The sequence below is a fragment of the Mauremys mutica genome, chromosome 7 (assembly GCF_020497125.1).
Source record: "Mauremys mutica isolate MM-2020 ecotype Southern chromosome 7, ASM2049712v1, whole genome shotgun sequence".
Taxonomy (NCBI): Eukaryota; Metazoa; Chordata; order Testudines; family Geoemydidae; genus Mauremys; species Mauremys mutica.
Window position 1 is genome coordinate 90,168,117 of NC_059078.1, and position 26,373 is coordinate 90,194,489.

The 26,373-nt window shown below is 40.4% G+C and overlaps 2 protein-coding genes and 1 long non-coding RNA gene across 11 annotated transcripts in view; 2 read left to right on the forward strand and 1 right to left on the reverse strand.

The window, feature by feature from the left end:
• FAM149B1 (family with sequence similarity 149 member B1) overlaps nt 1-23,122 on the forward strand; it is a 38,821-nt gene extending 15,699 nt beyond the window's left edge. For 3 of the 8 annotated variants that reach the window (XM_045022556.1, XM_045022559.1, XM_045022563.1), the window contains 5 exons: nt 62-286; nt 3,916-4,042; nt 4,467-4,592; nt 5,857-5,938; nt 11,288-12,634. In XM_045022556.1, coding sequence (XP_044878491.1) covers nt 62-286; nt 3,916-4,042; nt 4,467-4,592; nt 5,857-5,938; nt 11,288-11,364 — 637 coding nt within the window. In that variant the 3' untranslated portion in view covers nt 11,365-12,634. Of the gene's footprint in view, nt 1-61; nt 287-3,915; nt 4,043-4,466; nt 4,593-5,856; nt 5,939-11,287; nt 12,635-13,679; nt 13,752-23,063 lie in introns of those variants that run through there. The other 5 variants (XM_045022562.1, XM_045022564.1, XM_045022557.1 and 2 more) reach the window with 4 other exon arrangements.
• DNAJC9 (DnaJ heat shock protein family (Hsp40) member C9) lies at nt 14,536-24,967 on the reverse strand. Its single transcript, XM_045022585.1, has 5 exons — nt 24,401-24,967; nt 23,979-24,119; nt 18,328-18,582; nt 17,185-17,271; nt 14,536-15,214 (listed from the first exon to the last, which is right to left on the reverse strand). Exons 1-5 carry the CDS (start codon nt 24,578-24,580, stop codon nt 15,095-15,097), a joined length of 783 nt encoding a protein of 260 aa, XP_044878520.1. The 5' UTR covers nt 24,581-24,967; the 3' UTR covers nt 14,536-15,094.
• Nucleotides 24,948-26,373, forward strand: part of LOC123373588 — a 34,567-nt gene continuing 33,141 nt past the window's right edge. For both annotated transcript variants that reach the window (XR_006580770.1, XR_006580769.1), the window contains exon 1: nt 24,948-25,205. This is a non-coding gene — a long non-coding RNA (uncharacterized LOC123373588). The remainder of the gene's footprint in view (nt 25,206-26,373) is intronic.

Here is a 26,373-nt window from a genome sequence, read left to right on the forward strand (position 1 = left end):
TATCAAAAGTGTCTGACCATGTTTATGTATGTTTTGTTTGGTTCCTTGATTCTGTTGTTAGAGATCTGGATGACAAACCACTATTGAGGCCAGGCTCCAGTTCCATCCTCTCAACAAGAACTCGACCAAATCGCACTCTAGAGCTCAGTACGTCTTCTCTGTCATATTCTGCTCATTCTGCTAGAAGACGCAACCCACCACCACGCACCCTACATCCCATCAACACTAACCACTCGCGTTCGGGGACACCAAGATCCATGGATGAAGTCATCAGGGGAACACGACTGTATGTTTAAAAAACAGTTTTTTACTCTACAAATTATAGAACCAAAAGTTTATAGAACCAAGTCCATATAAAGCAAAAAAGCTGTCAAATGGAGACTGTTTGATTTTTAATTTAAAAAAAATATAATTGCAATTAAATCACTGCCTCCTGAGAAAGCTGAAACTGCTACATTTGCTAAAACTGACCTAACATTTTACCTGCAACCTATGTTTCTGAAAATTGCATAAGATGTGATGCTGTGCATTGCTGTATAAGAGAGACTACATTCCTATAAGTTTTGAGCAACTGGAGAGCAAACTTAATTTTATTAATTGCTGCCTTGGAGAGAGGAGGAGAGTTGCATGTAAAGATGTACAATATGATAGCTACAGAGGATGCTAATCTTAGTGAGTCTGTTCCAAAGCCCATTGAAGTCAGTGGAAAGACTCCCATTGACCTCAGTGGGCTTTGGATCAAATCGAGAATGAAATTATTTTCATTTTCCTCTAGTCATTTGCCTGCATCCAAAACAGACTTTTACACTTTGAAAGCAGCTGAGTCACCCTGGAGCGCGAGTACCAAGAGCTGGCTCTTCTAGATTTAGAAGTGACATGCCAAATCATGCGTGTGATTGTCTTCTTCACGATGATAAAAGCTATGCCAGCTAGTACCAGTGACATTCTGGGAAGCCACAAGTACTAAAAGTCTCTAATTGATCTCTGATGCTTCTGGTATCTGTGACGACCCAGAATGATATATTGTGCAGCATTGCTAGTAAACCCAGAAGAGTCATTGGATATCACAGACCCTAAAAAATGTTTTGTTTAGAAAGGTGAATTAAAGTTTTTCTCTGTTGAATGTCCTTTGCAGGCAGGCTAGTGGCAGAATTCTGTATGTGTTTCTGGAACTGACTTGACTTTTCCTTTTGACTTTGCAGTCTACATTTAAGAATGGACTTGTGTTCTTTTAAACTCATCCAATCTATCCTGTCAACTCTACCTTTTTTTTCAGATGTTGTCATTATTACCAACTCAGCTGTAAATTACTTAATAGCTGATTCTCCTTCTTCCTTCCAGTGTCTTATAATGTCTCTCTTCGCTATTCTCAGACCCAGAGATTCATTTCACAATTCTTGAAGTACCCCCTTTATTCTTAGAATATATACTAAATGCATATATAGGTTCCAGGGAGAGGTTTTTAAAAAATTGGTTATTTTTTCAAGCTCTTTTAACACATTGTTCCAGAATGTCCTCCCAATCTGGCAATATCCCAGTGTATGCATATAATACCCAAGGCCTCTTGAATATCTTCAATACTTATCTCATAAGTGGACTCTATTCATATAGAAGATGCCTATAAATTGCAGTATTTTCAAAGCAGAATACCTGTTTTACAACTTTCTGCTTTTGTTTGCACATTGTAGTTATTCCTTAAACACTCATATTATTAACACAAATATTATGTAGATTTAAATATATCAGTTAAATAAATTTTAAAACGGAATAGTTAAAAATCATTTTCCTTTTTGCTTACTTGTCCAGACTTAAATTTTGTGTCTTTTCTGCAACAGTTGCTAATAAATTATCACTCAGACTTCAGAGAAGCCAGGGAATGCTGCTCCGTCTTGTTTTAGATGTCATTGATTCCATCAGCTTCGTAATATAAACACTGAACTTGCCTTTTGTTGGGTAGAAAGCTTCTGAGTTCACCTTCTTTAAAAAAGGATTTGCTCTTAACAAGCCTTTTACATCTTCCTTTTTGTTCCTGTAATGAAGTCATAAAGTTGAATTTGTGAGATCACAGTTAGTGATTTCATAGACAAGCAGGATGAGAAACAGAGATGTGTGGGAGAATCTCTTACTTAAAATATACATTTCAGCAGTATCAATATTTGTTTGTATATTTTGCCAAACACAGTGGTATCTAGCCACTCGAGAGAGGAACATAAAGTTTCAACATGGTCCTGTTAGGACACACTTCTCTTCTGCATTCTGGGGTATCATTGGTCCGTTATTGATTTCTTTCCTCCCCTTTATGGGCTTTCTGGGCAAAGTGACAGAGTGTTTATTAAGAAAAAGGCAGTGTAAACATATGCATCTTGTATTGTGCAATAAAAGAGGCAAAACATGACATCATCCTTATGCACTGTAGTACAGTTCCATAGCAGGGTGCCCTTTCACAAGAATGCCAGGACTCCAGCACAAGTGAGCTTCATCTTGGGTACCAACAACTACTTAGTACATGTTGAGCACAGTATTTCAAGGATGATGTGGAGGAAAAGGCAGTCCTATTTAGGCTCTGACAATAAAGATCAGGACTTTTAATTGGATCCAGTATTAAAGGGGGAGCTAGTACAGTGATTCTCATGTACATGTTCTTGTCTATCTGTTCTGCTTAGGAGTTGGGGTTCCACATTCCAGACCAGCTGCAGCCTCTGTATATCTTCCATTCTCAGCCCCACATAGAAAGTATTACAGTATTCTATCCTTGAGACTACAAAGACATAGATCCAGAAGGTGTTTCTGGCTGCTGCCACAGCTTGGATATCTAGATACAGTGCAGAGCCAAGATGGCCTATCTCCTAGACAATGGTCAGAAGCCTTCAACAGAAGAAATTGATACAGATTATGCAAAATCTGCCAAAAGTTCCTCATTGCCCACCAACATTTATCTTACTTGAATCTGAGTCAGTGTTTACTGAACTCTATCCATCCAGGTGCTTATTTCTTCCATACAATGAGGTAGCTAGAAGATGGCATCTGCTTCAGGTGCAAATGATATGTGTAGCTGTGCCTTATCAGCATGTTGCTGACATTTGAGCCCATACTATCACAACCATCTCATGGTCTCTCACATAGATATTGAAGAGGAGAGGGGACAGTATTGAGGCCTGTGGGATTCCACAGATAGGGGCTTTTGGTAAGAGCAGTTGCCCATCACAGCCCTCAGATGTAGTCAAGATGAATGAGTAGAACACTTTGAGAGCAGTGCCATCAACTCCTGCTATATTCCATGGATGGGATAGCAATATCTTGTGGTCAGCCATATTGAGGGCATTAGATAAATACAGTAGAACTAGCACAGATGTCTCGCCACTGTTCATGGCATAAAATACTCTTTCAGATGAACAGTGCTGTCTCAATGTCATAGCTAGGTCTGAAGCCTATCTGGGAGGGATCTAGTGATAAGTAATTATGTGCTGCTGGAGCTGGGCTGCTGTTACCTTTCCCATGACCTTGCTTAGGGTTGTGAAGATCTGAGATCTAGTGAAACTGCTGAGATCGTTGTTATTTTGACCATTGACTGGACCATAACATACTTCAGGGTGTCTGGAAGGTGTGCCTTCCCAAGGGATACATTGACAAAATGTATGAAGAGCAGTCCCAAACCTACTAACAAGGGAATACAGGAAATTACTGGCTAAGACCGTTTTGTAACGTTTCAAAAATAATTTCAAGTTTATTCAAGTGCGGTGCTCGCCCTTAAAGCCCAGTTCTCCTATTACTTTCCACACAACAACCCAGCATCTTAAATTACAATTCTGCATGTGTAGTCCTGAGTTTTATTGTTTCATTTGTTTTAGCTCACATCGGTCTCATAATCTCTGGTATTAATGTATATTTTTGGTTATTGGTGGTGGCGGATTCCAGTCCTACTGCACATGACCAGCTGTTGTCACCGTCCTTAATGCCCTTGAGCCGAAATAATCTTCTGCCACCTATTAGTACTGCTGACGTGGTGGAACACTTGAACACCGTGAGATCCCAAAGACAAACGGTAACCTCCCAATTTGTATGTCATATGAAAACACATTTAATTATATTCTTTGGAAATGAGAGACGTGTTAAAGTTGAATTTAGCTCATAGCAGATTGTATTGGCAAATCCAAGAACTGTTTGTTATATTTTTATTTTTGGTTTATATTTTTGTTGTTATCCAAATTATCCTGATGTTCTTAGAAGTTCTTCCTCATAGTTATGATAAGATAATACAATGTTGTAATACAAAAATAAGCTCATGAGTTTTGACCAACAAACTGGAGAAAAGTTGAGTGCTTTTCAGACCCAGTGAATGTAGGAACCATTTTCTGTTTCCTATGAGGATGCTCATAGTTGATTAAACTCTAATTCCAAGATTTTATCTTTAATGTAGTCACAATCAAAAATAGTCTGATTGTTAATTTTTCTGTACTTTGATGTAGGAAGCCCGAGGGAATTCCAGTCGAGCTCAGAGTGCAATGGAAGATGAGATTAACCATCAGCAGCCACAGGAGAGGCTTTTCTTACCTGATCATTTCTCCAGGCCTAATACAACACATGCATTTTGGGTAAAAAATAATATTTAGCTCCAGAGAGATTGTTTGGTAGATTTTTGCTTTAGCAGTTAGCATTTAGCATTTATAAATACTTAATAGAGAACTGGATGGCTCAAGTGATTGGTACAGAACCTTTAACTCCTACATCCCCAATTTAAAGCTGCCCAGGTTGGTAGGTATAAAGTTGTTTGGCACCTGTGAAATGACAATGTGGACTCAGTCCAGTTCCTAGAGGTTAAGTGTCCATGCCTCCAAATTCCCCACAACCAGCTCTCTTTATGGTCAGTATTTTCAGCTATTGGAACTATACTCTTCTCCTTAGAGATGATCCTTCCAGAACAAGTTTGAGGGATATTGTGGAGAAGCTTGTACTACTTTTGATCTAAATATGACTTTAATCTTCAGAGCTTTTCAAGCCAGCATCTTTCATGAGGATTACATTCATGAAGAAATTAGGAAGAAAAAAATACTTTGCTTTGTAAACTTAAAGGGACTTGTTGGGCCGTCTACTCAACCTCCTGCATAACTGAAGGATAGTTTTCTTAAGTTTCCTTGAACAACCCCATATTATTTGTAAAATCTCTATAGTTCAATTTCATTATCAGATGCTGCTGTATAGCTCTTTATTTTAAAATTTACTGGGGAACAGTCTGGCTGGCTTCTTGTCCCAGCTTTAACTAAACTTTTTTATTATACACCCCTACCCCGATATAATGTGACCCGATATAACGCGTTAAAGCAGTGCTTCAGGGGCTTGGAGGGGTGGGGCTGCGCACTCCGGCGGATCAAAGCAAGTTCGATATAACGCGGTTTCACCTGTAAGGCGGTAAGATTTTTTGGCTCCCGAGGACAGCTTTATATCAAGGTAGAGGTGTATTAAGCTTTGTGAGTATTGAATCCCGCAGCACAGCTCATGGTTTCCATGTATGGTTTTGGTTTTCCATGTATGGTTGTAGGAACACTTGGGCTTCCTATCTTGAAACATAGGTAGTTTGAATGGCTAGTGCTGCTTCTAAGTAATATCTAGTAGATTTTTTGCGGGGGAGGGGAGAGGTGTAGATAGGTGTAGTGTCTTCTGTCCAATTTAACCTAAGGGAGAACCACCTCAAAATATTAATCTTTTTATATTAGGATCATGTATTATACTTACGAGGTCTGGAGTTATTGGGCACCATTAAAAGTGTTCTGTTTTAATAAAATTCTTGGTATTGGGACTTGCCATTTTAAAAAATCCTGTTACTGCAAATATTCAAAACTAGTTCACCTTATCTTTCAGCCCGATCCACAGTATCACCGTTCTTGCACAGTTATTGATTATGCTAATCAACCCCGGACCAGTAGAGGATCAGCAGGCACAGGTACATGCAATATTTTGACTGAAATAATAATGGGTGTGATGTGGGGTATTTGCTGCTTTTATATCACATGACTTAAGTTGTATCTGCAACATGATCAGAAAACCTCTATTAATAAATTTATTTTATAATTTATTTATACTTCTGATTTACTATTATACAAAGTTTCACAGATATGGGGCTTGGGTGGTTTTTCCTTCTGCCATATGTAACAGTTTAAATAATTCAAAGGACTTTTTACACTGTGGACCTTGATCCTTCTCCTATTAAAATACATGGAAATTGACTGAAGAGAAAGAAAGATCAAGTACTATACATGTGAAATTCAAGGTTATATTTTCCTATTGGTTCTGGTTCACTATCTGTGTAACTAAGGCCTTGCCTATATTAAAAGCTGCGCTGGTTTAACTGAAAGTCAGTGTAGTTCAGGGGTCGGCAACCTTTCAGAAGTGGTGTGCTGAATCTTCATTTATTCACTCTAATTTAAGGTTTCGCGTGCCAGTAATACATTTTAACATTTTTAGAAGGTGTCTTTCTATAATATATAACTAAACTATTGCTATATGTAAAGTAAATAAGGCTTTTAAAATGTTTAAGAAGTTTCATTTAAAATTAAATTAAAATGCAGAGTCCCGCGGACTGGTGGCCAGGACCTGGGCAGTGTGAGTGCCACTGAAAACCAGCTCGCGTGCCACCTTCGGCACCCGTGCCATAGGTTGCCTATCCCTGGTGTAGTTGAATCAATGTGTCAAAATCCCTATAGGGATACTTTTACATAAGTTTAAACCCCAGATATCAATTTAGCTTCATTTGACTTGTAACCCACTTAGGCTGAATATACACATACAGTTTAAATTGAGTTGAGTAACCATGCAGGGGATTTTACCAGTTTAATTAAGTTGATTTAAAATCCACTTTTAGTTAAACCAGTGAAGTTTCTAAATATAGATGAGGTTTTGCACGGGGATGGGATGGGATAGTGGCAGATAATACGCATTCCCTAGCCTGAACTGCCCTACTATTCTGGAAATGCTAATGATACAATCCTTAACTTTTAAAACAAAGCCATTCTTATGTGCTTCAGATACAACCCCCATTACAATTTTGTGACTTAGCAGCAGGGTACACGAAGCAGTGTGTGCGCAAGTGCACTTTTGCCACTGAAATCATCTAGGGAGGGAGGCCGGCCTCTTGTCTCCATCAACTCTTGCTTCAGAGATCTCAGGATTACTGTAGGGAGGGTGTCAGTCATTGTACTCTGCAATTACACAGCAGTAAAAAACAGTTAACCAAATCTATAGAGTTTTGTTTTCTATATTGACTATATTGTTTTCAGGTATGGCTGAGTAGTTTACATTGGAAAATAGTCTGGACTGTAAATCCTTAATTGGGATAAGCTTTTCACCTCAAACTCAAAACCCATCCTCTGTATCTATCTTAATACTGGAATGTTTATTGCTCTACAGATTCTATTAACATAAGAGTGAGAGGTATCAAGTTAGGGATATCTAGTTCTTCCTGAATTAGTTCTTTTCACCATCATGCTCTGGGTCATTCTTTAAAGGAGGAGAGAGATCATCCTCCATTGGGTAAGAAATGAGGCAGCAGACTTGACAACTGTTAAATGTTCTTGGTGTATTTGTATCTGATAGTTGATGGTCTGTCAGATTCCTAGTGGATAGGTGTTAGGATGGTATTTATTATCTGAGCTGGTATCAGACATGCCAAACCCATAAAAAAAATGCAGAAATTAGGCTTGTTTTTGGCTTAATTGGCTTGTGAGTAGCTTGTTGCTTCTTTTTTTTGATTGGCTCCTGGAAAGCAGGGACAACGGGGGAGAGAGTCAGGGGTGCACAGCAGGCCCACCACAGTCCCAGAGTGCACACCGGGGAGATTAGTTAGTAGACTGTTGGGGTTCATAGGGATTGGTTTGTTTTGGCCTTGTTTTGAAATGGGACTAGCTTGATTTTTGGCTTATTGTGAAAGTCAGGGTGCTTATTTACTGTATGAGAGGTGGCTGGTATCCTTGTCAATGATTGAACAGTTATGGAGAGCATCTGGTAGTTCCTTCAGCTCAGTGTTGAAGCACATAGTAACAATTCAGTTTTTTCCCCTGACCATCTGTTGTACTATTAGAAAGCTCTTAGAGGTTGTCCCTTTCTGGTGGAATTCTTGAGTCCCATGATTTGTGGTGTTAACTCTGATAAGGCATAATTTTCCATCCATCAGAATCAGTGCAATATAGTTCAATGAAGCAGCCACTCACTCAGCTAGTGAGCACAGCAGAAACCAGCCCAAGAAGGGATAGCAACAGGAAGGGTCTGGCATATAAATTCTCCAGGAACGAAATGCACACCAACATGCCCTAGCAGCATCTCCATGTTATTTCCCCTACTTAGTTCTGGACTGGAGTGGAGGGAGAGTATTAAACACTTTAAATAGCAAGTTACTGTGCAGCAAGCCAGGTTACGAAGCTACAGTGCACCAGCTTGCCCTGCAGAAACACCTTGTGTGGATATTGATACAGTGCACTTCAAGTAATAGTACGTCAAGCCAACATCCAGGACTTTATGCTCCTTAGCAGTGTCTACAAAGGACATTACTATGTGATATGACAAAACTACTATGATGTAGAAATTTACCCCAGCTTGCTGCACAGAAAACTTGCCACGTAGACAAGCCCTAAAGGCACAGTTGGGATAGGGTACAAGTATGCATGTGTTTCTCTCTCCCCACCAAGCCTCCAGGGAATCAGCTCCTTCTCAGGCCAAGCTCCCCTCAACTCCTCCTCTCCCATTGCTGCCAGACTTTGTATAGAACCTAAATACTCTAATGGTGGTGAGGTTAAGTATCTGAATAGGGCCCAGGCTGGAGAGCGCTCAAAGGGCATGTCTGAGTGGAAGGAACTAGGATGCATGATCTAGCATCAAAAAGGAAAAAGGGGAAATTGGTGCCTGAATTGTGTGCGTGTTTTATGTACACTTCACACTGATTTTTCAAGCTGAAACATCCATAGCCAAAGGGAGTATTGCCTACAAGAGAAGACAGTTTCTTCTTTTGGTCTGTCTTAAAAATCATGATTTTTTTAAGGATGGTAAATATTAGACTCTCCTGTATTTATGCTGGTACTTCTCACAAGCACTGGAATTTCAAGTATTCTTGGTACAAAGCTTTTTAATGGATCATGTCACAGAGCAGTCCACAATAATACAGCAGCTACTTTTAACCAAGGTAAATAGAAAGGAGTACAAACATTGCCAAATTCAGTATAAAAATGTAATAAGAAATGCCAAAAAGGAGTCTGAAGAATGGTTAGCCAAAAACTAAAAAAAAAAAATTACCTTTTGAACTATATCAGAAGCAGGAAGCCTGCTAAACAACCAGTGGGGCCCCTGGCTGATCGAGATACAAAAGGAGCATTTAAAGACGATAAAGTCATTGCAGAGAAACTAAATGAATTCTTTGTTTCAGTCTTCATGGCTGAGGATGTTGGGGAGATTCCCAAACCTGAGCTGTCCTTTGTAGGTGACAAATCTGAGGAATTGTCATAGATTGAAGTGGCACTAGAGGTGGTTTTGGAATTAATTGATAAACTTAACAACAACAAGTCACTGGGATCAGATAGAATTCACCCAAGAGTTCTGAAAGAGCTCAAATGTGAAATTGCAGAACTATTAACTATGGTTTGCAACCTGTCCTTTAAATCGGCTTCTGTATCCACTGACTGGAAGATAGCTAATGTAACGCCAATATTTAAAAAGGGCTCCAGAGGTGATCCCGGCAATTACTGACCGGTAAGTCTAACGTCAGTACCGGGCAAATTAGTTGAAACAATAGTAAAGAATAAAATTGTCAGACACATAGAAGAACATAAATTGTGGGGCAAAAGTCAACATGGTTTCTGTAAAGTGAAATCATGTCTTACTAATCTATTAGAGTTCTTTGAAGGTGTCAACAAACATGTGGACAAGAAGGATCCAGTGGGCACAGCGTACTTAGATTTCCAGATAGCTTTTGACAAGGTCTCTCACCAAAGGCTCATATGTAAATTAAGTTGTCACGGGATAAAAGGGAAGGTCCTTTCATGGGTTGAGAACTGGTTAAGAGACAGGGAACAAAGGGCAGGAATAAATGGTAAATTTTCAGAATGGAGAGGGGTAACTAGTTGTGCTCCCCCAAGGTCAGTCTTAGGACCAATCCTATTCAACTTATTCATAAATGATGTGGAGAAAGGGGTAAACAGTGAGGTGGCAAAGTTTGCAGAGGATTCTAAACTGCTCAAGGTAGTAAAGACCAAAGCAGACTGAAGAACTGCAAAAAGATCTCACAAATCTAAGTGATTGGGCAAGAAAATGGCAAATGAAATTTAATGTGGATAAATGTAAAGTAATGCACATTGGAAAAAATAACCCCAACTATACATACAATATGATGGGGACTAATTTAAGTTCAACTAATCAGGAAAGAGATCTTGGAGTCATCATGGATAGTTCTCTGAAGACATCCATGCAGTGTGCAGCTGCAGTCAAAAAAATCAAACAGGATGTTAGGAATCATTTAAAAAGGGATAGAGAGTAAGACAGAGAATATCTTATTGCCCTTATATAAATCCATGGTTCGCCCACATATTGAATACTGCATATAGATTATGTCTCCTCATCTCAAAAAGGATATACTGGCATTAGAAAAGGTTCAGAGAAAGGCAACTACAATGATTACAGGTTTGGAATGGATCCCATCTGAGGAGAGATTAAAGAGACTAGGACTTTGCACCTTAGAAAAGAGGAGACTAAGGGGGGGATATGATAGAAGTATATAAAATCATGAGTGGTGTGGAGAAAGTGAATAAGGAAAAGTTATTTACTTGTTCCCATAAGAACTAGGGGTCACCAAATGAAATTAATGGTCAGCAGGTTTAAAACAAATAAAAGGAAGTTGTTCTTCACACAGCGCAGTCAACCTGTAGAACTCCTTGCCTGAGGAGGTTGTGAAGGGTAGAACTATAACAGGGTTTAAAAGAGAACTAGATAAATTCATGGAGGTTAAGTCCATTAATGGCTATTAGTCAGGATGAGTAAGGAATGGTGTCCCTAGCCTCTGTTTATCAGAGGGTGGAGATGGATGGCAGGAGAGAGATCACTTGATCGTTACCTCTTAGGTTCACTCCCTCTGGGGCACCTGGTATTGGCCACTGCCAGTAGATAGGATACTGAAATATGAAGATAATGCAATTGCTAATAAATAAATTAAAGGAAAGTGTATTTTAACATTGAAAACATGGATGTATATGGTTTTGGTATTTAAGACTTCTAGCAGATACTAAAATGGATGTTTTACCTAATCTTTATGTAGTAGGACTTCAGCTACATGGTTCTGGAAGAGCTCACAGCAGAGGTGGATCAGTTACAAGAAGCAGACAAGGACTATAATGAATAATGAACTCTCACCATGATGCAGTGAGCACATCTGGATGCTCATGAAACAGTGTTGAATCTCAGCAATATCAAACTTGTTTACAGAAGAATTTAAGAACATCTTCATGAAGGATCTTATTTTTGTATGTTATATTTTTAAAAAGCAGCTGCCAAAGACTATAGGGTACTCAGCACATTTCAGTTTTCTTCCTGTAGACCAGGTTTTGTTATTCTGGTGAACACTAAAGCTTGTATCCTAAAAGTCTACCAAATTTTCCACTAAACCATTGCTAATATTTTTCATATTAAAAAGGACTATTGGCTCAGGACTCTCTGCTTCCCATTACTGCAGCAGTGGCACTACTGGAATAGTTGCCTAAGGGCTAACTTTGTGAGAGACTATTGCACTTTTCACAGCAATCTATTTACTATATATTAAAAGGGTTTTTTTTAAATCTTAATTACTACATTGATATTTCTGGCATGATTTCTCTATCAAAAATTAGTAAACTTATTGCATATAATGCTGCCTGTACAACTGGGGTGTTCAGTTAATTCAGACAAACTGTAGCTCCTGTGGTGAGTATATCAGATAAACAGTTGCATAAAATAAGGTAGCAAATAAAGATGAAATCTTATGCTTCCACATTTGCTAATTTTAACTTGCAGTCTTAACTGTAGCATGCTACTGTCCCTTCCTGTATAATAAACTACACCAGCGACTCAGGCAAGTGTTGTCAAGGGACAAAAGCAATCATTTTGCTGAAAATTTATTCCCCCACACTACTCAAAGTAAGAGAATCCTTTAAATATTCTTCTTAATTAAATATTTTAAGTAATTTCAGCAGATGAATCTGTCTCCATTTTGAAACAAATTAGAGTGACTAAAGAAGTGTTTCTGTGCACCTGCATCTTTCACCATTTCAGTCACACATGAGAGCTTTCTTAGGCACAGACACATTCTGCTTTTGTAAGATAGACATACTGGGATATATTAGAAACAGTTACTATTAAGACTTAAATGTAGCTTATACATTAAATGCAACAATTTCACAGTAAAGCAGCTAAACTGTAATTCAGTTTAACTACGATTAGCTTCAGGTCTTACTATTAACAGTAAGTGCCAGACTGCAAATATATGTATAGTCATAAATTGAGGGTAACCTGTTATTTTTGAACAAAAACGTATTCTGCTAAAATGTGAAGACAGTTACTTTGAGGGAGCTGATTCTTTAATAAACAAATTGTCACCTTTTATATGCAATTAAAAAGAACCTTTTCTAAACTTCATTTGTTCGTTTGTAATTTGAAAATATTGAGGAATAGTTTGTAAATGTGTTTTGTTAAAATGGCTTCACTGTTGCCCACTGAAAGTACATACATGATACTACAAGCTTCACGAAGAGAGATTGAAATGACTATCACAGGGCACATTTGCTCTTTAGTGGCCACATAAGTCCCATTACTACTAGAAGTCATCTTGCTCAGATAGAGGAAAAAATATCTTTTACAATCATAGTCTTAGCACATGCAGCGATTTAGCCCTCTCTCTCTCACCAAAAAACAGGTTACAAATTCCACCAACCACTGTGTCTTTTAGCAACTTTTTTACTCAGATTTTCCTCCCTCCCCTCCTGATGTAAAGACCTCACCTCAAAAATTCCTGTTCATGGAAAAGCAGTCCAACCCTCTGTCTTCTTGGTTCAACCATCCTCTGTTCAGAAATATGAAAGAATAGTGTAGGCAAGAGACTTATTTGTATTCCTGTTGTGCCTAGGAGCCACAGTCAGACCATGACCCCATTGTGCTAGGTGCTGTACAACACAGAGCAATCCTTAACAGGCATGGGGGGTTCCCTTCCTTAAGATTTAGTGGTCTTATCTCAGACGGTTAGACAGAATGATACACAACATACCAAAGCACCATTGAATTAGCTAAAGGCATTAACTTAAACATGATAGTTAAAGGCAATCACTGTCTTTTCCAGGGAACTAAATGGGCTGTACCAGTTGACTGACCAATTATAATCTCTTTATAACTGAATCCATAGTCTACTCATCTTGGTCACTACAAAGATTCCTTCCTTTAAGGAAATGAAAATTATCTAAATTAAAACAGTCAAAATAGTTCAAATCAGGCCATATGGCAACCCTTGTGTTAGGGACCAAAATATTTTTCTCTGCCACTCCTCTGTTTGTGATACCCTATTAACACACACAAGACAAATGCAGCTTTGATGGTATTATGGCCCCTAACTAAAGGTACATGTAGTTTGTAGCCTGAGATGAGCTCTGGAGACTTATTTTTACCAAAATTCAATCTCGTTACAGATACAATTCCTGTGCATGATAAAAAGGGACCAACAGATGTCAAAAGTTTGCACTACTGAATGCTTTTGTTTGGTAAGATTTGTTTTGCACCCAATCATAGTTAGTTAAAGATTTAATATAGTTCGTCTGTCAGCTTCAGGGTAATAACTGTTAAAAGCAATGAGGTAACTAAGCATGAAATACTATTCTCAAAACACTCAATCATTTCAATACAGTTCTAGTCAACCTTAAATTCAGGGAGTGATCTTAGAAACTGATGAGTACCTGTAATTTCCATTAGCTTCAAGTTGCAAATGTTTAGCACCTGGCTACTAAAAAGGCCTACAGAAATAGGTTTCACAAAATAAAATAAGGCTGTGTCTAAATACAGTTTCTTTCAGCTAATGCATTTTTTAAATTAACTGCCCCTCCAATTTATACCAAGGCATATTACATGAATTTCTGCTGCCTTTAAATTATTCTTACTAAACTTACTACAGGACTATTACTTCACTTAGATTTTTTTCTTATGAAGTTGCTTAACTTACTTGTATTTTTACAATAGACCAGTTCCATGAGAACTTTCATACAACTTACAGAAAGAGGGCTTCATTATGGAAATAATGAACTGGTGACAGGCCTCTTGCAGGACAAGTGTCGACATAACCGCATGCCATTGTGGGAATATATGTCCATCATTTTGCTTGAATGGTTGGTTTTCTGTCAGATGCTGTAATATTGTGCAGTATTACTTCATGTTAGGCAATTCAACATCAGGTGTTTGAACAGATAGTCAATTTCATTATTACAGTTCTATTTTAGACACATCTATAAAAACACTTGCAAAAACATGGGGTTGAAAAAAACAAGAGTACTGCAGTTTTGCAAAAACGTTTTTATTTAAGCCAGCTTTCAAAAATATCTTTAATAAAACCACAAATATTTGAAAAACTCTTGCCCTGCTGAAGTGCAAAGACCATAAGAAGAGCAACAGGGTATTACAGAGGAAACTGGTAAGCATAAAACAGAACTAGAAAAGATATTCAGGTAACACGACACAGACCAACATTTTTAAGACTATCAATCCTGTCAAATTACATTGTTTTGCCACCAGCAGTCTCACCCGTTGGGTTTTGATGTGCTTACATAATTCAAATTTTGACAGACATACAGATCCCAAATAGTACATTTACAACCCTTATCTGGGTTCCAATGGTAATCCAATAACCTATTTAATCCTAATGAAAATTTAGGAGAAGATTTAAAATTGTGTCACCAAAAAGTTCGTTTTCATCTCACTTGCTATCATATCTTCCCAGCCACAATGAATTGATGCGCATGTGCTCTACAGTGGAAGTCAGGAAGGTTGCAGAGATTCACTGGAACTTAGGTGTTCATTTGTGGATTGACATACAGGCTAGAAAGTCAATAGATAATTATTTCTTTGCCTTCTTGGGTGCTGTTTTCTTTCCTCCTTTTTTGGAATTGTTTCCATACTTTGCTTCCATTTGAGCCAGAAAGTCATCTATTTCTTTTTTTCTATCTTTATTTCTGCTCTATAAAATGAACGAGAAATCTGTTTACCAAAAAGTCATTGTGAGATCCAACTTCATTAGAATAACCTGTATAGTTAAATAGGACGTTGATATGTACTAAGAGAATATGGAATATGTAATACAATTATGTAAAAATCTATGGTCCACCTTAATCTAGTATCTAAAAATAAATTTAAAGATAGAGGCTAGAAAAGGTTAACAAAAATATTAACTGATTGACAATGGGGGTGGGTTCCTGGAAGGAGGTAACAGACCAGAACTATATTCTGGAAAGGAGAAATGATCTAGGTATCTAATTTGTTTATACAAATACAGCATAAGAGACTCACAGGAGGCTTCCTTGCCATTAACTAAAATAGTTACAATTCAAAAATATAACCTAAACAGCAGTACATTTCCTCTGCCAGCCCTACAAACATATCAGCAGCATAATTCAAATCAACATCTTCACATGCCCTTCCAAAGCAAACCATCCCTCCTGTAGCCCCCTCAGTGTTTTCTAAATGCCTACTCAGATGGGCCTTGCTGGATATGGGGAAGATCAGCAGATTCCGAATATTTCAGATCAAGGCAGGGAGAACAGATGCAATGAATTCCAAAGTCAAGGGTTCTTCATGCAACACCCTTTGTCAGAAGCTCCTTCATATATACAGAGGGAGCTCAAAGTCAAACTCAGGCACCTCCACGAACCTCAACAGTGACAATATGTCATGGGGAGTAACACAATTCCTCAAACTGAAAAATCTCAGGTCACTTATAGCTTGCTTTTCAAAGGAGCTGAGCATGCAGTTCTCCTTGACTTCAATGGACTAGTGGCTGCTCAGCACTTCTGAGAAGCAGGCCACTGAACTTTATAAGTAAAAACCAATACCTTAAACTCCACCTGAAAAACATTAAGCAGCCACTAAAGCTCTTGGAGTATTGATATCATGTGTTCACAGGAAGACCCTTCACTTAACTATCAAGTTACTACATTCTTCATAACTTCAGATTTTAAATAAACTTAAAGTGTAATCTCATGTAGAATGCACTGCAGTTGTCCTACCTACAGGTGACAAGCACAGATCATGGCAGCATGGCCACCTCAGAAAAAAAAGAATGTAGCCTCCTGGTCAGACACAGATAGTAAAAAGCCAGCTTGGTTGCAGATGCTCTTTTGTCCTTTAAAAACAGCTGAGAATCTAACTATATACCTCAAGATGCAACCTGTGAGGATGTCTGGCCTTCATTTGTAATAAGAGGAAATTATAACATATCTGCTAACTACAAGTTGTGTCTTCCAATCTTCCATATTCACTAATATTCTCAGGATTCAAACTCAGCTTTCTTGCCCTTATTCATGGCCCAAATTTGCCTACTTGACAACACGATCTGGGATGGACAAGCTAGCTATATAAAGCTGGATGTTATCAGTATGAGAACACTTCAACACATCTCACTAAGGAGTGGCCTCACATGCACATTAAATAAGGGGTGACAGACTAGTTCCTTATGGTACCCAACAGGATAGAGACCTCAGGGCCAACTACCACCACACAACCTGTGGAATCTTTCAGAGAGTAAAGTACAAAGCCAATGAAGAACATTCGTGTCTACACCCATCAGGGACTGCAAACACATCAATGGTTCCTTTATTGTGGTATCTATTCAGTATAGCAATTCCTAGGTTCCCAGTCTAAACTTTCATGGTTTATTTGGGACCAGAATAAGTATAACTACAGTGAACCAGGTTGTCTAAGTGATTTTATTAAATAAAATTTTGCATCATATTCAGTGTTAATCAGAGCCTTCTGAAGACTAAATGAAAGGCACAAAATTCAACACTAGGACTCATTCTAATCTCCAGTAGATTTTTTCCAATATGCAATAATCTGCAACCATATTAGCCTACTGGCATTTGGGCACCAAAAGGTAACTATCTGAAGTCAAAGACATAAAAAGCCTTCTTTGCAGAGATCCTCAAATCTTACTTGAATTAGTGCTTTCAAGTCATCTTCCCCATCACCAAGACCGAGTTCCTCCCTGGTCTTTTCTGCCTCTTTAGCTTCTTCTTGAGCCTGAAATAGTAACTAGCTGCTTAGACGAAAACAAACAGCATGTTATTTGACCAAAGTTTTATTACAAGAGTCACTGAATATTTCCTTTTGTGTCTAAATACAAAACAGAGGAGCAAAGTAGCAAAAAACGCTAGTGGAAAAAGTTATTTGTTCAAAGTTGTTTGGCCTTAAAAAGTGTTGTCTGCATTAAACAAATGTCCAGTACTGGTTCCGCTATTAGGAAATCCTACCCCGTTTTTGCTTCTTCGCATCTGAATTTTAACAACTTTTTATCATTCAGCTATCAATAAAATTGCTGCATGCACTGTCTCATATAAAGAATAAATATATAGTATGATTCCAGAAGACAGTTTTTTGGCCTAACATTGTCCCTTTAGATTTGAATCAAAAGACACTGATCTGCTCCAATATTTTGAACTTTGATAAGCTGTTAGCAAAGTGGGTATGGTATTCAAACAAATGAAATGCAAGTAGAAAGTGTCTATTATTGCACTGAAACCCTTAGCAGCAAACTGACTGCAATTAAAGGACATGACATTTGAAAAACTAAGGCTATGTTTATATGTAAGGCTGCACCGCTGCAAGGTGTCCTGTGTTGCCACTCTATGCCAGTGGGAGAAAGCTCTCCCGCTGGCATAATTAAACCACCCCTAAGGCATGGCAATAGTTGTCGGCAGGAGAACATCTTCTGCTGACAAAGTGCTGGCCACACTGGCACTTTTGTCAACTAAACTTGTGTCAGTCAGGGGGTTGTTTTTTTTCCCCACACCCCTGACTGACAAAAGTTTTCCAACAAAAGTGCTAGTGTAGACAAAGCCTTAGTTACTGTTGAAAAGACAAAATAGGATGAGTTTTATAAAGAAAGAACTGAGACACCATCATGAGTTGCTGGACTTAAAGTTTGAATCTAAGTCTAGAAACTTTCTATGTTTTTCCAATGGGGAGAGAATTTGTAAACTGAGGCACAGTTTACATGGATTTGAAAAGAATACTTCCTGCCAAGTGTAAATATTCAATAATTTTCCCCTTTGACCCCTTGCATGTGCAGTAACATACCCTCCTTTTCCTTGCATTCATTTTTTGCTTCGACTCTTTTACAAAGACTTTGTAGGATGGAACTTCTCCAGAATCAATGGCTTGTTGTATGATCTTCCTTATTCTTGGCTCATCTGTATAATCAACACACAGCACAGATTCCATAATTTTGTCTATGTCTCCCTTGAAATCTTCATATGCTGCTTTAACATCAGCCAACTCTTCTTCTGAACCTTTGTACTTCTTTTCAAAGTCTTCAATATCTTTTATGGTGATCTGAAATTTTAAAAATTAAAGTTAAAACATCAAGATTTATTTACCACAGAAGGCAAATTCTCAATGTCAGATTAGAAAAGAAAAGAAATTTAGATACACATTCAAGTTTTCCAGCCCAAATTTTGATGTTAAAAAGTATTCTAAAAAGGGAAATGAAGGTTATTCGCCAGTAATGGGAATTCTTTAGGAAGGACTCCACCCATTCAAACTCATGGGACAATTTGAAAAGCAGTACTGTCATCTGAAGGAAGTGGGACATGGAGGCTCTAATAAACTGAGCATCCTATTGGGATGCTAGGTGTAATGCATAATGTCCATGTAGCAGCTCTGCAAATTTCTACAATGGGAATATGCTTAAGGCATGTCAAGGAGGCCCTCGTTAATCTTGTGGAATGCGATCTACACTGAAGTGCTGCAGCTCTGCTGCTGTAGCGATTTAAGTATAGACATACCCATAGGCACTTAGGCTTGGTCTACACTACAGAGTTAGGTCCATGTAAGGCAGCTGACATCGACCTAATTATGTCTCTGTCTATACTAGAATGCTGCTTCCACTGAAGTAAGCGGCCTGCGACACCGACATAACTGCACCTCCATGAGGTTAGGGCAACGCAGCGTCCGTGTAGACCAGGACGGGCAAACTTTTTGGCCTCAGGGTCACATCGGGGAATAGAAATTGTACGTCGGGCCATGAATGCTCACAAAATTGAGGTTGGGGTGCAGGAGGGGGTGAGGGCTCTGGCTGGGGGTGTAGGCTCTGAAGTGAGGCTGGGGATGAGAAGTTTGGGGTGCAGGAGGGTGCTCCATGCTGGGACCGAGGGGTTTGGAGAGCAGGAGGGGGAGATCAGGGCTGGGGCATGGGGAGAGACTATGGGGTGCAGGCTCTGAGCGGTGCTTACCTCAAGCAGCTCCTAGAAGCACTGGCATGTCCCTTCTCCGGCTCCTAGGCGTGGAGCAGCTCCCAACCCTTGGAGCGGGGCCATGCCGAGGCTTCCGGGAGCCGCGTGGTACGGCTCCTAACCCAGCGCCCCAGCTGGAGTTCGCAAGCCAGCTTAAAATAGCTTGCCAGCCAGGTCCAGCCCGCAGGCTCTAGTTTGCCCACCCCGGTGTAGATACTGCATTACTTATAATGGCTCCTGGCTCTCATTCTTGTCAGTTTCATGGCTGCCTGGACTCAGAGCAGCAGTGCTAGGGCTCACATCTGGAGCCCTGAAACTGACAAAAATGACCATTTCACTGCTGGTAGGCTCCATGCTGTGAAATTGAGCCCAACCTGGGCTCACAGCTTCCCTCTCACCCCAAGTTATCAGCCAGCCACCAGGCTCAAAACTGGAGCCCCCACCCTCCACCCCGGGAGACAGCCTGAGCTGTGAGCCCAGCCTGGTTATTCTTACCAATACATACTTTATTTTAGTCTGACCTCCTGCACTTTGCAGGCCACAGAACCTCATCCACCCACTCCTGTAATAGACCCATAATTTCTGTCTGAGTTACTGAAGTCCTCAAATCATTAAAGACTTAACAATTACAGAGAATTCACCATTTACACTAGTTTAAACTTGCAAGTGACCCATGTCCCATGCTGCAGAGGAAGGTGAAAACCCCCAGGGTCTCTGCCAATCTGACCCAGTGAAAAATTCCTTCCTGTCCCCAAATATGGGTTTCAGTTAGACCCTGAGTATGTGGGCAAGACCCACCAGGCAGGTACCTGGGAAAGAACTATCTGTAGTAACTCAGAGCCCTCTCCATCTAGCGTCCCACGTCTGGCCATTGGGGATTTTTGCTACTGGCAGTCCCAATAGGCCACATGCCATTGTAGGCACACCCATCACACCATCCCCTCCATAAACTTATGAAGCTGAGTCTTGAAGCCAGTTAGATTTCTTGCCCCCACTGCTCCCCTTAAAAGCAGCTACACATTCAAGTTGAAGAGAAGGGATACCAAGATTGAACTTTATCATTCAGTAACTACATTATTTTAAGAGCATCAGCCTCCAGGCTGTCTGTCTCCAGAAGGAATTGAACTACAACTGACTTTTGCGTCACCAGCATCTCATGATAAAAGCCCATTGAAATAACTAGTATTATCAAGGACACCTGAGAGAAGACCATGTGTTTGCCCTCTCCTTTGACACCACGGCAGTTTGAGATTGATCAGATTTGGGGCAAAGTACATTGTAAACCCACTGCAGTAAGCCACTGTTGACTGAACCTTGGTGAAGGCAATCTAGCCAAGGGAAATTTTTCTGCCCACTATCTTCTTCTAGGTCTCTTCTAGAGCCCTAACCATCACTTTGCTCTTGGTTTACACCTGGAAGCATCTTGTTGATATAGATGAACATCTACCCAACTGATCAGTGACATGTTTTAATTCAGCTAGATTAGGGCGGATTTGATATAAATCATGAGTCGGGAAGACTCGATTTAATCATTAATTTCTGCATAAAAGTGCATTCTTGTTGGTTGTTATAACCTTAATACATATTCTTCACAACTCAGAGATCAATGTAGGTTTCATTTTTAGAAGGCACACACTACATTTTGTAAGTGATTTATTTTGAAAAAACTTTTCAGATTAGTTTTACAACTATATCAGAAAACGAATGATTGTTTGGTTATTTCATTTACCAAAAGGTAATTGAAGCAGATATTTATGAAGTCATTGGGAGGTGAACTGTCTCCAATTCAACAGGCTAATCATTAATATTTGGAGGATTTTCTTGACATGGTGTATTAGGAGGAGAACATCACCAGACAGACATTTAAATTGTTTTAACTAAAACAACTTTCTGTATTCTAGATTTTTCTCTTTAACGGCAAACAAAATATTTTAACAAAACAAACATGAATTTCTGAATTTAGTTAAACATTCAAGTTTTTAAAATCAGGTTTGTTTTTGCTAAAATTGTTTTTAACTAAATAGTCAATGATTTTTTAAATTAAAATAGACTATGAGGTCGACATGAGAAACTTAAAATATTGGCTTCTCCCTCTAACTCAGTCGTCTTCAGCTTCCTTTTCCTGTTTGTTCATAATCTGGAAAAGAAAAACAAGCTTTCCTGCTTTTTCAGGTCCAAAATGATTTCTCAATTTGGAATGACTTAATCCAAAGGAAGAAAATATTCTTTCTACACCAGCAGACGACGCTACTGCTGTTAAAAGTGAGATTATCACTTCAACAATCTCTGAATCCAAGTGCTTAAGTGACTTCCACCAGTTCACTGGTGTGACTTTCTTTAAAACATCATCAGCAAACATATATTTCTTGAATGGTTCACCCTTAGCTCTGAAGTTTATTATAGTTGGCATTATGGAGGGATGATTGCTGGATGTCCATGTCATAGCCAGCTCCTCTTCTTCAGCAGTTAAGGTTTGACCCTGGTACCGAGTATTGAGAATATTTGCAAGAAAATGAGCTGGAGATAGTGCTTGTCCCATTCGTTTTTTTAATGCTTGTAATTTAACTCTGTCATTACATATTTCTCTTTTTAAGATCTCACTCAGTTCCTTCCAAATTTCAACAGCATCAGCAATAAAACAGCTATTTCCCTGCATTTTGTTCAAGGCTACAGAAATAGGCTTCAGGGTACTCAGCATACGTTCAACATTTCTCTTAAGCCCAGTGTTCAGAACTTTGGCTGTGACAGTGCCATCTATTTTTTCACTATTTTGTTCACAAACTGTCATCAGATTAGGCCAGTTCTTGATATAGTGCTCAAAACAGTCCACTACTGAGTTCCATCGCACGTCTTGTGGGAGAGTTAGCTTGGTCCCTCCCACTTTTTTCAGAGCAGCTGCTGCAAAGTGGTTGTTGTGGAAGTATTTTGCAATTTCAACAACATTAGCTTTTATTTCTGGAACACTGAAGTCTTTGGCTAGGAGGTGCATCAAATGAGCACTGCAACCGTATGTTATTAGCTTAGGACTCTCTTCACACTCTTCTAAATTTCTTCTCATCTTGGATACATTTGCAACATTGTCTGTGACCAAGCTACCTACTAGACATTTGAATTTTTTTTCACAGTTCGTTATAGCTTTTCCTGCTACTTCTTGTAAGTATTCTGCTGTGTGTGCATTTCCTGATGTATCAATTGTTTCTATAAGGAAGACATTCCCTTCTTCTGTTGTCACACAAGCACATACAAAAGGATCATTGTGGACATTGCTCCACCCATCAAGACTCAGGTTAACAATTTCGCCCTCTAGACCTTTTGCACACTGCTCAATTTCTCTTTCATACACTTTATCTAGCAATTTGCCTGCGACATCTGCTCTGTTGGGTGGACTGTATCCTGGTCTTAATGACTGAACCATGTTAATGAAGTGTGGGTTCTCAATTATACGGAAAGGAGAGTTTGTTGCATAAACAAACCGGGCAATTTTTTCATCAATTACCTCTTTTTGTAATCTGCTGGTTTTTATCACAAACTTATCTATGGTTGTTTCTGGATGATAGAGATTTTTTTTTCTTTTTGCTACAGGTGATATACTGTGGCTATGTGACATACACGATGTGACTGAAACACTATCATTGGCAGATAACTCTGAAACTATAGAAAATGATGGTGATCTTGAAGGTGGACAGTCTTCAGAATCCTGCATGTTGAGGATGGATTCTCCTAAACAAAATAAATCAATAGTTATTTAATTATTATTATCAGACTGCTCATTTAGTATTACTCATTGCATTCACTGACATCCAGTACTACTTTAAAGGTGAAATTGTAAAAGGAAGATCTGCCTATTTCAGCTATTTCTTTATCACAACTGCATCAAAAATAATAGTACCATAGAGTAACAACTATATTTTTTGCTCAAACGTAAGAATTCAAGAATAGTCCAGAAGGAATACAGGCAGTCCTTAAGAAAGAAGTTTGAATTTAAAAAGTTTACCAACCTGAAGATCCTGCATGTTCATACATGTTCCTTTCATCATCTTCAATACAACTTCCTCCTGAGAAGGAACACTTCTCATGATGTTGTTTCATTCGGGCAACCAGGCCTTGCATTTCTTTGTTGCACTGTTTGCATTTTGCACGCATGCCTGTCTTACCCACAGGTAGAGGAACTTCATTAAAATATTCCCAAACTGGGTCTCTTTTACGGCCTGCTGCCATTATAGGTTTTCCCTTCTAGTGAGAGAACGGTAGAGCAACAGAATTAGCAACTGCCCAGGACAGTACAACATCAGGGCAGATATGGTAGATAGCTGGAAAAAAAACAAGTTCCCCTTAACCAGGGCGGCAGCACTTTTAGAGCATGTACCAGATGTAGAGATCATTATTTAGCAATTCCAGACACACCCTCCCTTCTAGGAGCACTAGATCTGGGACTCACCCAGTAGCAATGCTGAGAATTCCCCATGGCCACTAGCCCTTCACTGCAACAGCCCCTACCTTCTTGAAGAGCAGTCTCCAGTATTCCTCCCAGTCGCGGTCCTGGCTCAGAGCGTCTGACTCCTCATCTACAAGCCCCTGCTCGTCATACAGCGCCCGCTGCTCCTGGTCACTCAGTACCGCATACACCTTGCCTAGGAGCTGAGGAAACAACCGTCACCCTCCGCACCGAGTCTCCGAGCAGCGGCCCGCCCCCCTTCTCGCGGCTCAGTCTCCCCCCACACGCGACAGCCAAGGGGAGCAGCCTCTGCTGCTCACACGCAGCTGTGGCCCTGCAGCTCCCTCACAGGCGCTGAGCCCGAGCACTTACACAAAGCGGCTGTCAGCATAACGGGGGCCAATAGCGGCGCCCGCTCCTGGGGGGGGCGGCAGGGTGCCCGGCCCGGGGGGCGTCTCTCTGCCCTTCACCACCGCGGGCTCACCTGGAAGTGCCGGGTCGCCTCCTCCTTGCGGTCTGGGGCCGCGCGGTCCGGATGGACCCGCAGCGAGACCCTGTGGTAGCCGCGGCGGATCTCGTCCCCCGAGGCCTCCCGTCTGACGCCCAGCACTTGATAGAGGCCGGCGGCGCCGAACGCCGCCTCGCACTGCTCCAGCAGCCCCATCCCGCCGCTGGCGCCGCGTTAGCGCCGCGCGACTAGCTTATCCCTTTCGCGGGCCGAGTTTGGCGCGCGCGCTACGTCTGCGACCCGCGCTGCTTTACGGCCGGGCCTGGAACTGCCGCAAAGACGCGCAGTCGAGGCAGGGAGAGCAACTAAACTCCGCAGCCCTCAGCTGTCGTGATACGGCCCCGCCGCCTGGAGGTTTCCCGTTACACGGCGGGCTGGCCGCTGGCAGAGACTGGCCCTCCCTGGGACTTCCCCAGTAGGAAGCGGGACCGGCCGCGGTCCACGGGTCCCTGCCCTGTGCGTCGTCCCAGCCAACACTCAGCGAGGCGTTGGGGCCCGCAGCACCGCGCCCAGACCGGTGTGAAGCGCAGGGCCGGTCTGATCTCACACTGGGGCCGCGCTCAGCCGCCTGACGCACTGTCCGGCGGCTGTTACTGAGCATGCGCGGTACCATCTGCGGGAGCCGGGACTCAGCCCTCATGACAGCGTCTTCGCGGCTGCTCTGGGCCGGGGGCTAAACGGAGGGGCGCGATGCGCAGACTCTGTCGAGGGGGAAAGTGATCGCGCCCTGGGAGTTAAACAGCTGGAGGCAGGGGAAGGCGAGGGGCCCACGGGCAGGAGGGTAAGCACAGGCTGGGCGTTATCTCGTATGAAATCCTTCTCCGAGGCAAATTTTTACTTACTTTACGTGCTATAGGCTCACACCATCACGATAGATTGACAACCACAAGAATTAAAAAAATCATGAGTTATGGACATCTTGAAATTAAAAAAAGTTTGTTTTTAATTTGCCTTTTTGTTTCTGAATCTTTAGGCCACCACTAAATTCATACTTCTGCTCTAACCTCACCCAAAGAATCCATATACCTAAAACAGTTGTACATTCCTATAACATTCAATACCATTTTGAACTTCCAGTACCATACCACCAATCTCTTTTCTAATGGAAGACTTCTCCATCTTGCACACACTGAAGTGTACACTTTGTGGGTTGTATGCATAGATGTTTATTTTTCTACTGAGTTTATACTTTTAATTGCATATTTTAATTTCATAACCTTTTGCATATACTACATATTACAATACATTTCAGTAATGTTCTTCATTGACACATTTACCATGCTGTACTGCAAAAATCAAGGATATTTTTAAAATGAATTACCCAGTTATTCCTCAGCATTAGTTGGATTGTAGGCATGGTTCAGATCTCATCTACTGTGTCTTTTGGAGAAACTAAAGTGCCTTATGTCTCCACTATGTTTTTACAGTGGGATAGCTAATGCCTTTATTTACCTTACAGTTAAACCACATTTTCTTAACATGGAGGACAAACTATAATGCTGACATGTTAAATGAATCATTATTCATAGTTTGACAATTCTGATACTGATTCTGTGGCTAACACTGCTTCTTTGCCATCAAAGGTAATTGCATCTAAATAGCTGTAGCCCCCCTCCCCACCTCATTTGTGTGGGTATCATGGAAAACCAGTTAAAGCTAAATGAATTAACAGAAGCTTTTCCCTCCTTAGTTTCCCTTAAGTGTTTATCTACATGGTATCACTATAAAGATGTGAAGTGAATGCACATGTTACAGCACCTTAAACTTGTATGGATGCTCTCATTCAGAAGTGGCCTTAATTTTGACAATGGCAGTCAGGGCAACCCCACTAGTGGGGCAGGCTCAGCCCAGGCTGGACCATAGCTTCTCCCTTCTTGGGAGAGTTCAGCTTTCATTTTTAAAGATGTACACATATAGCATTTGTGGTTGCAAAGCAATGTGAGTAGAAA

What these genes read in the sequence shown, in the direction of transcription:
- DNAJC9 (XM_045022585.1), bottom strand. Translation starts at nt 24,580, where the DNA reads ATGGGGCTGCTGGAGCAGTGCGAGGCGGCGTTCGGCGCCGCCGGCCTC. An exon ending in AGGCGACCCGGCACTTCCAG is followed by an intron (nt 24,120 to 24,400) that starts GTGAGCCCGCGG and finishes TTGTTTCCTCAG; the next exon opens with CTCCTAGGCAAGGTGTATGC. An exon ending in GGAGACTGCTCTTCAAGAAG is followed by an intron (nt 18,583 to 23,978) that starts GTAGGGGCTGTT and finishes TTAAAATTTCAG; the next exon opens with ATCACCATAAAAGATATTGA.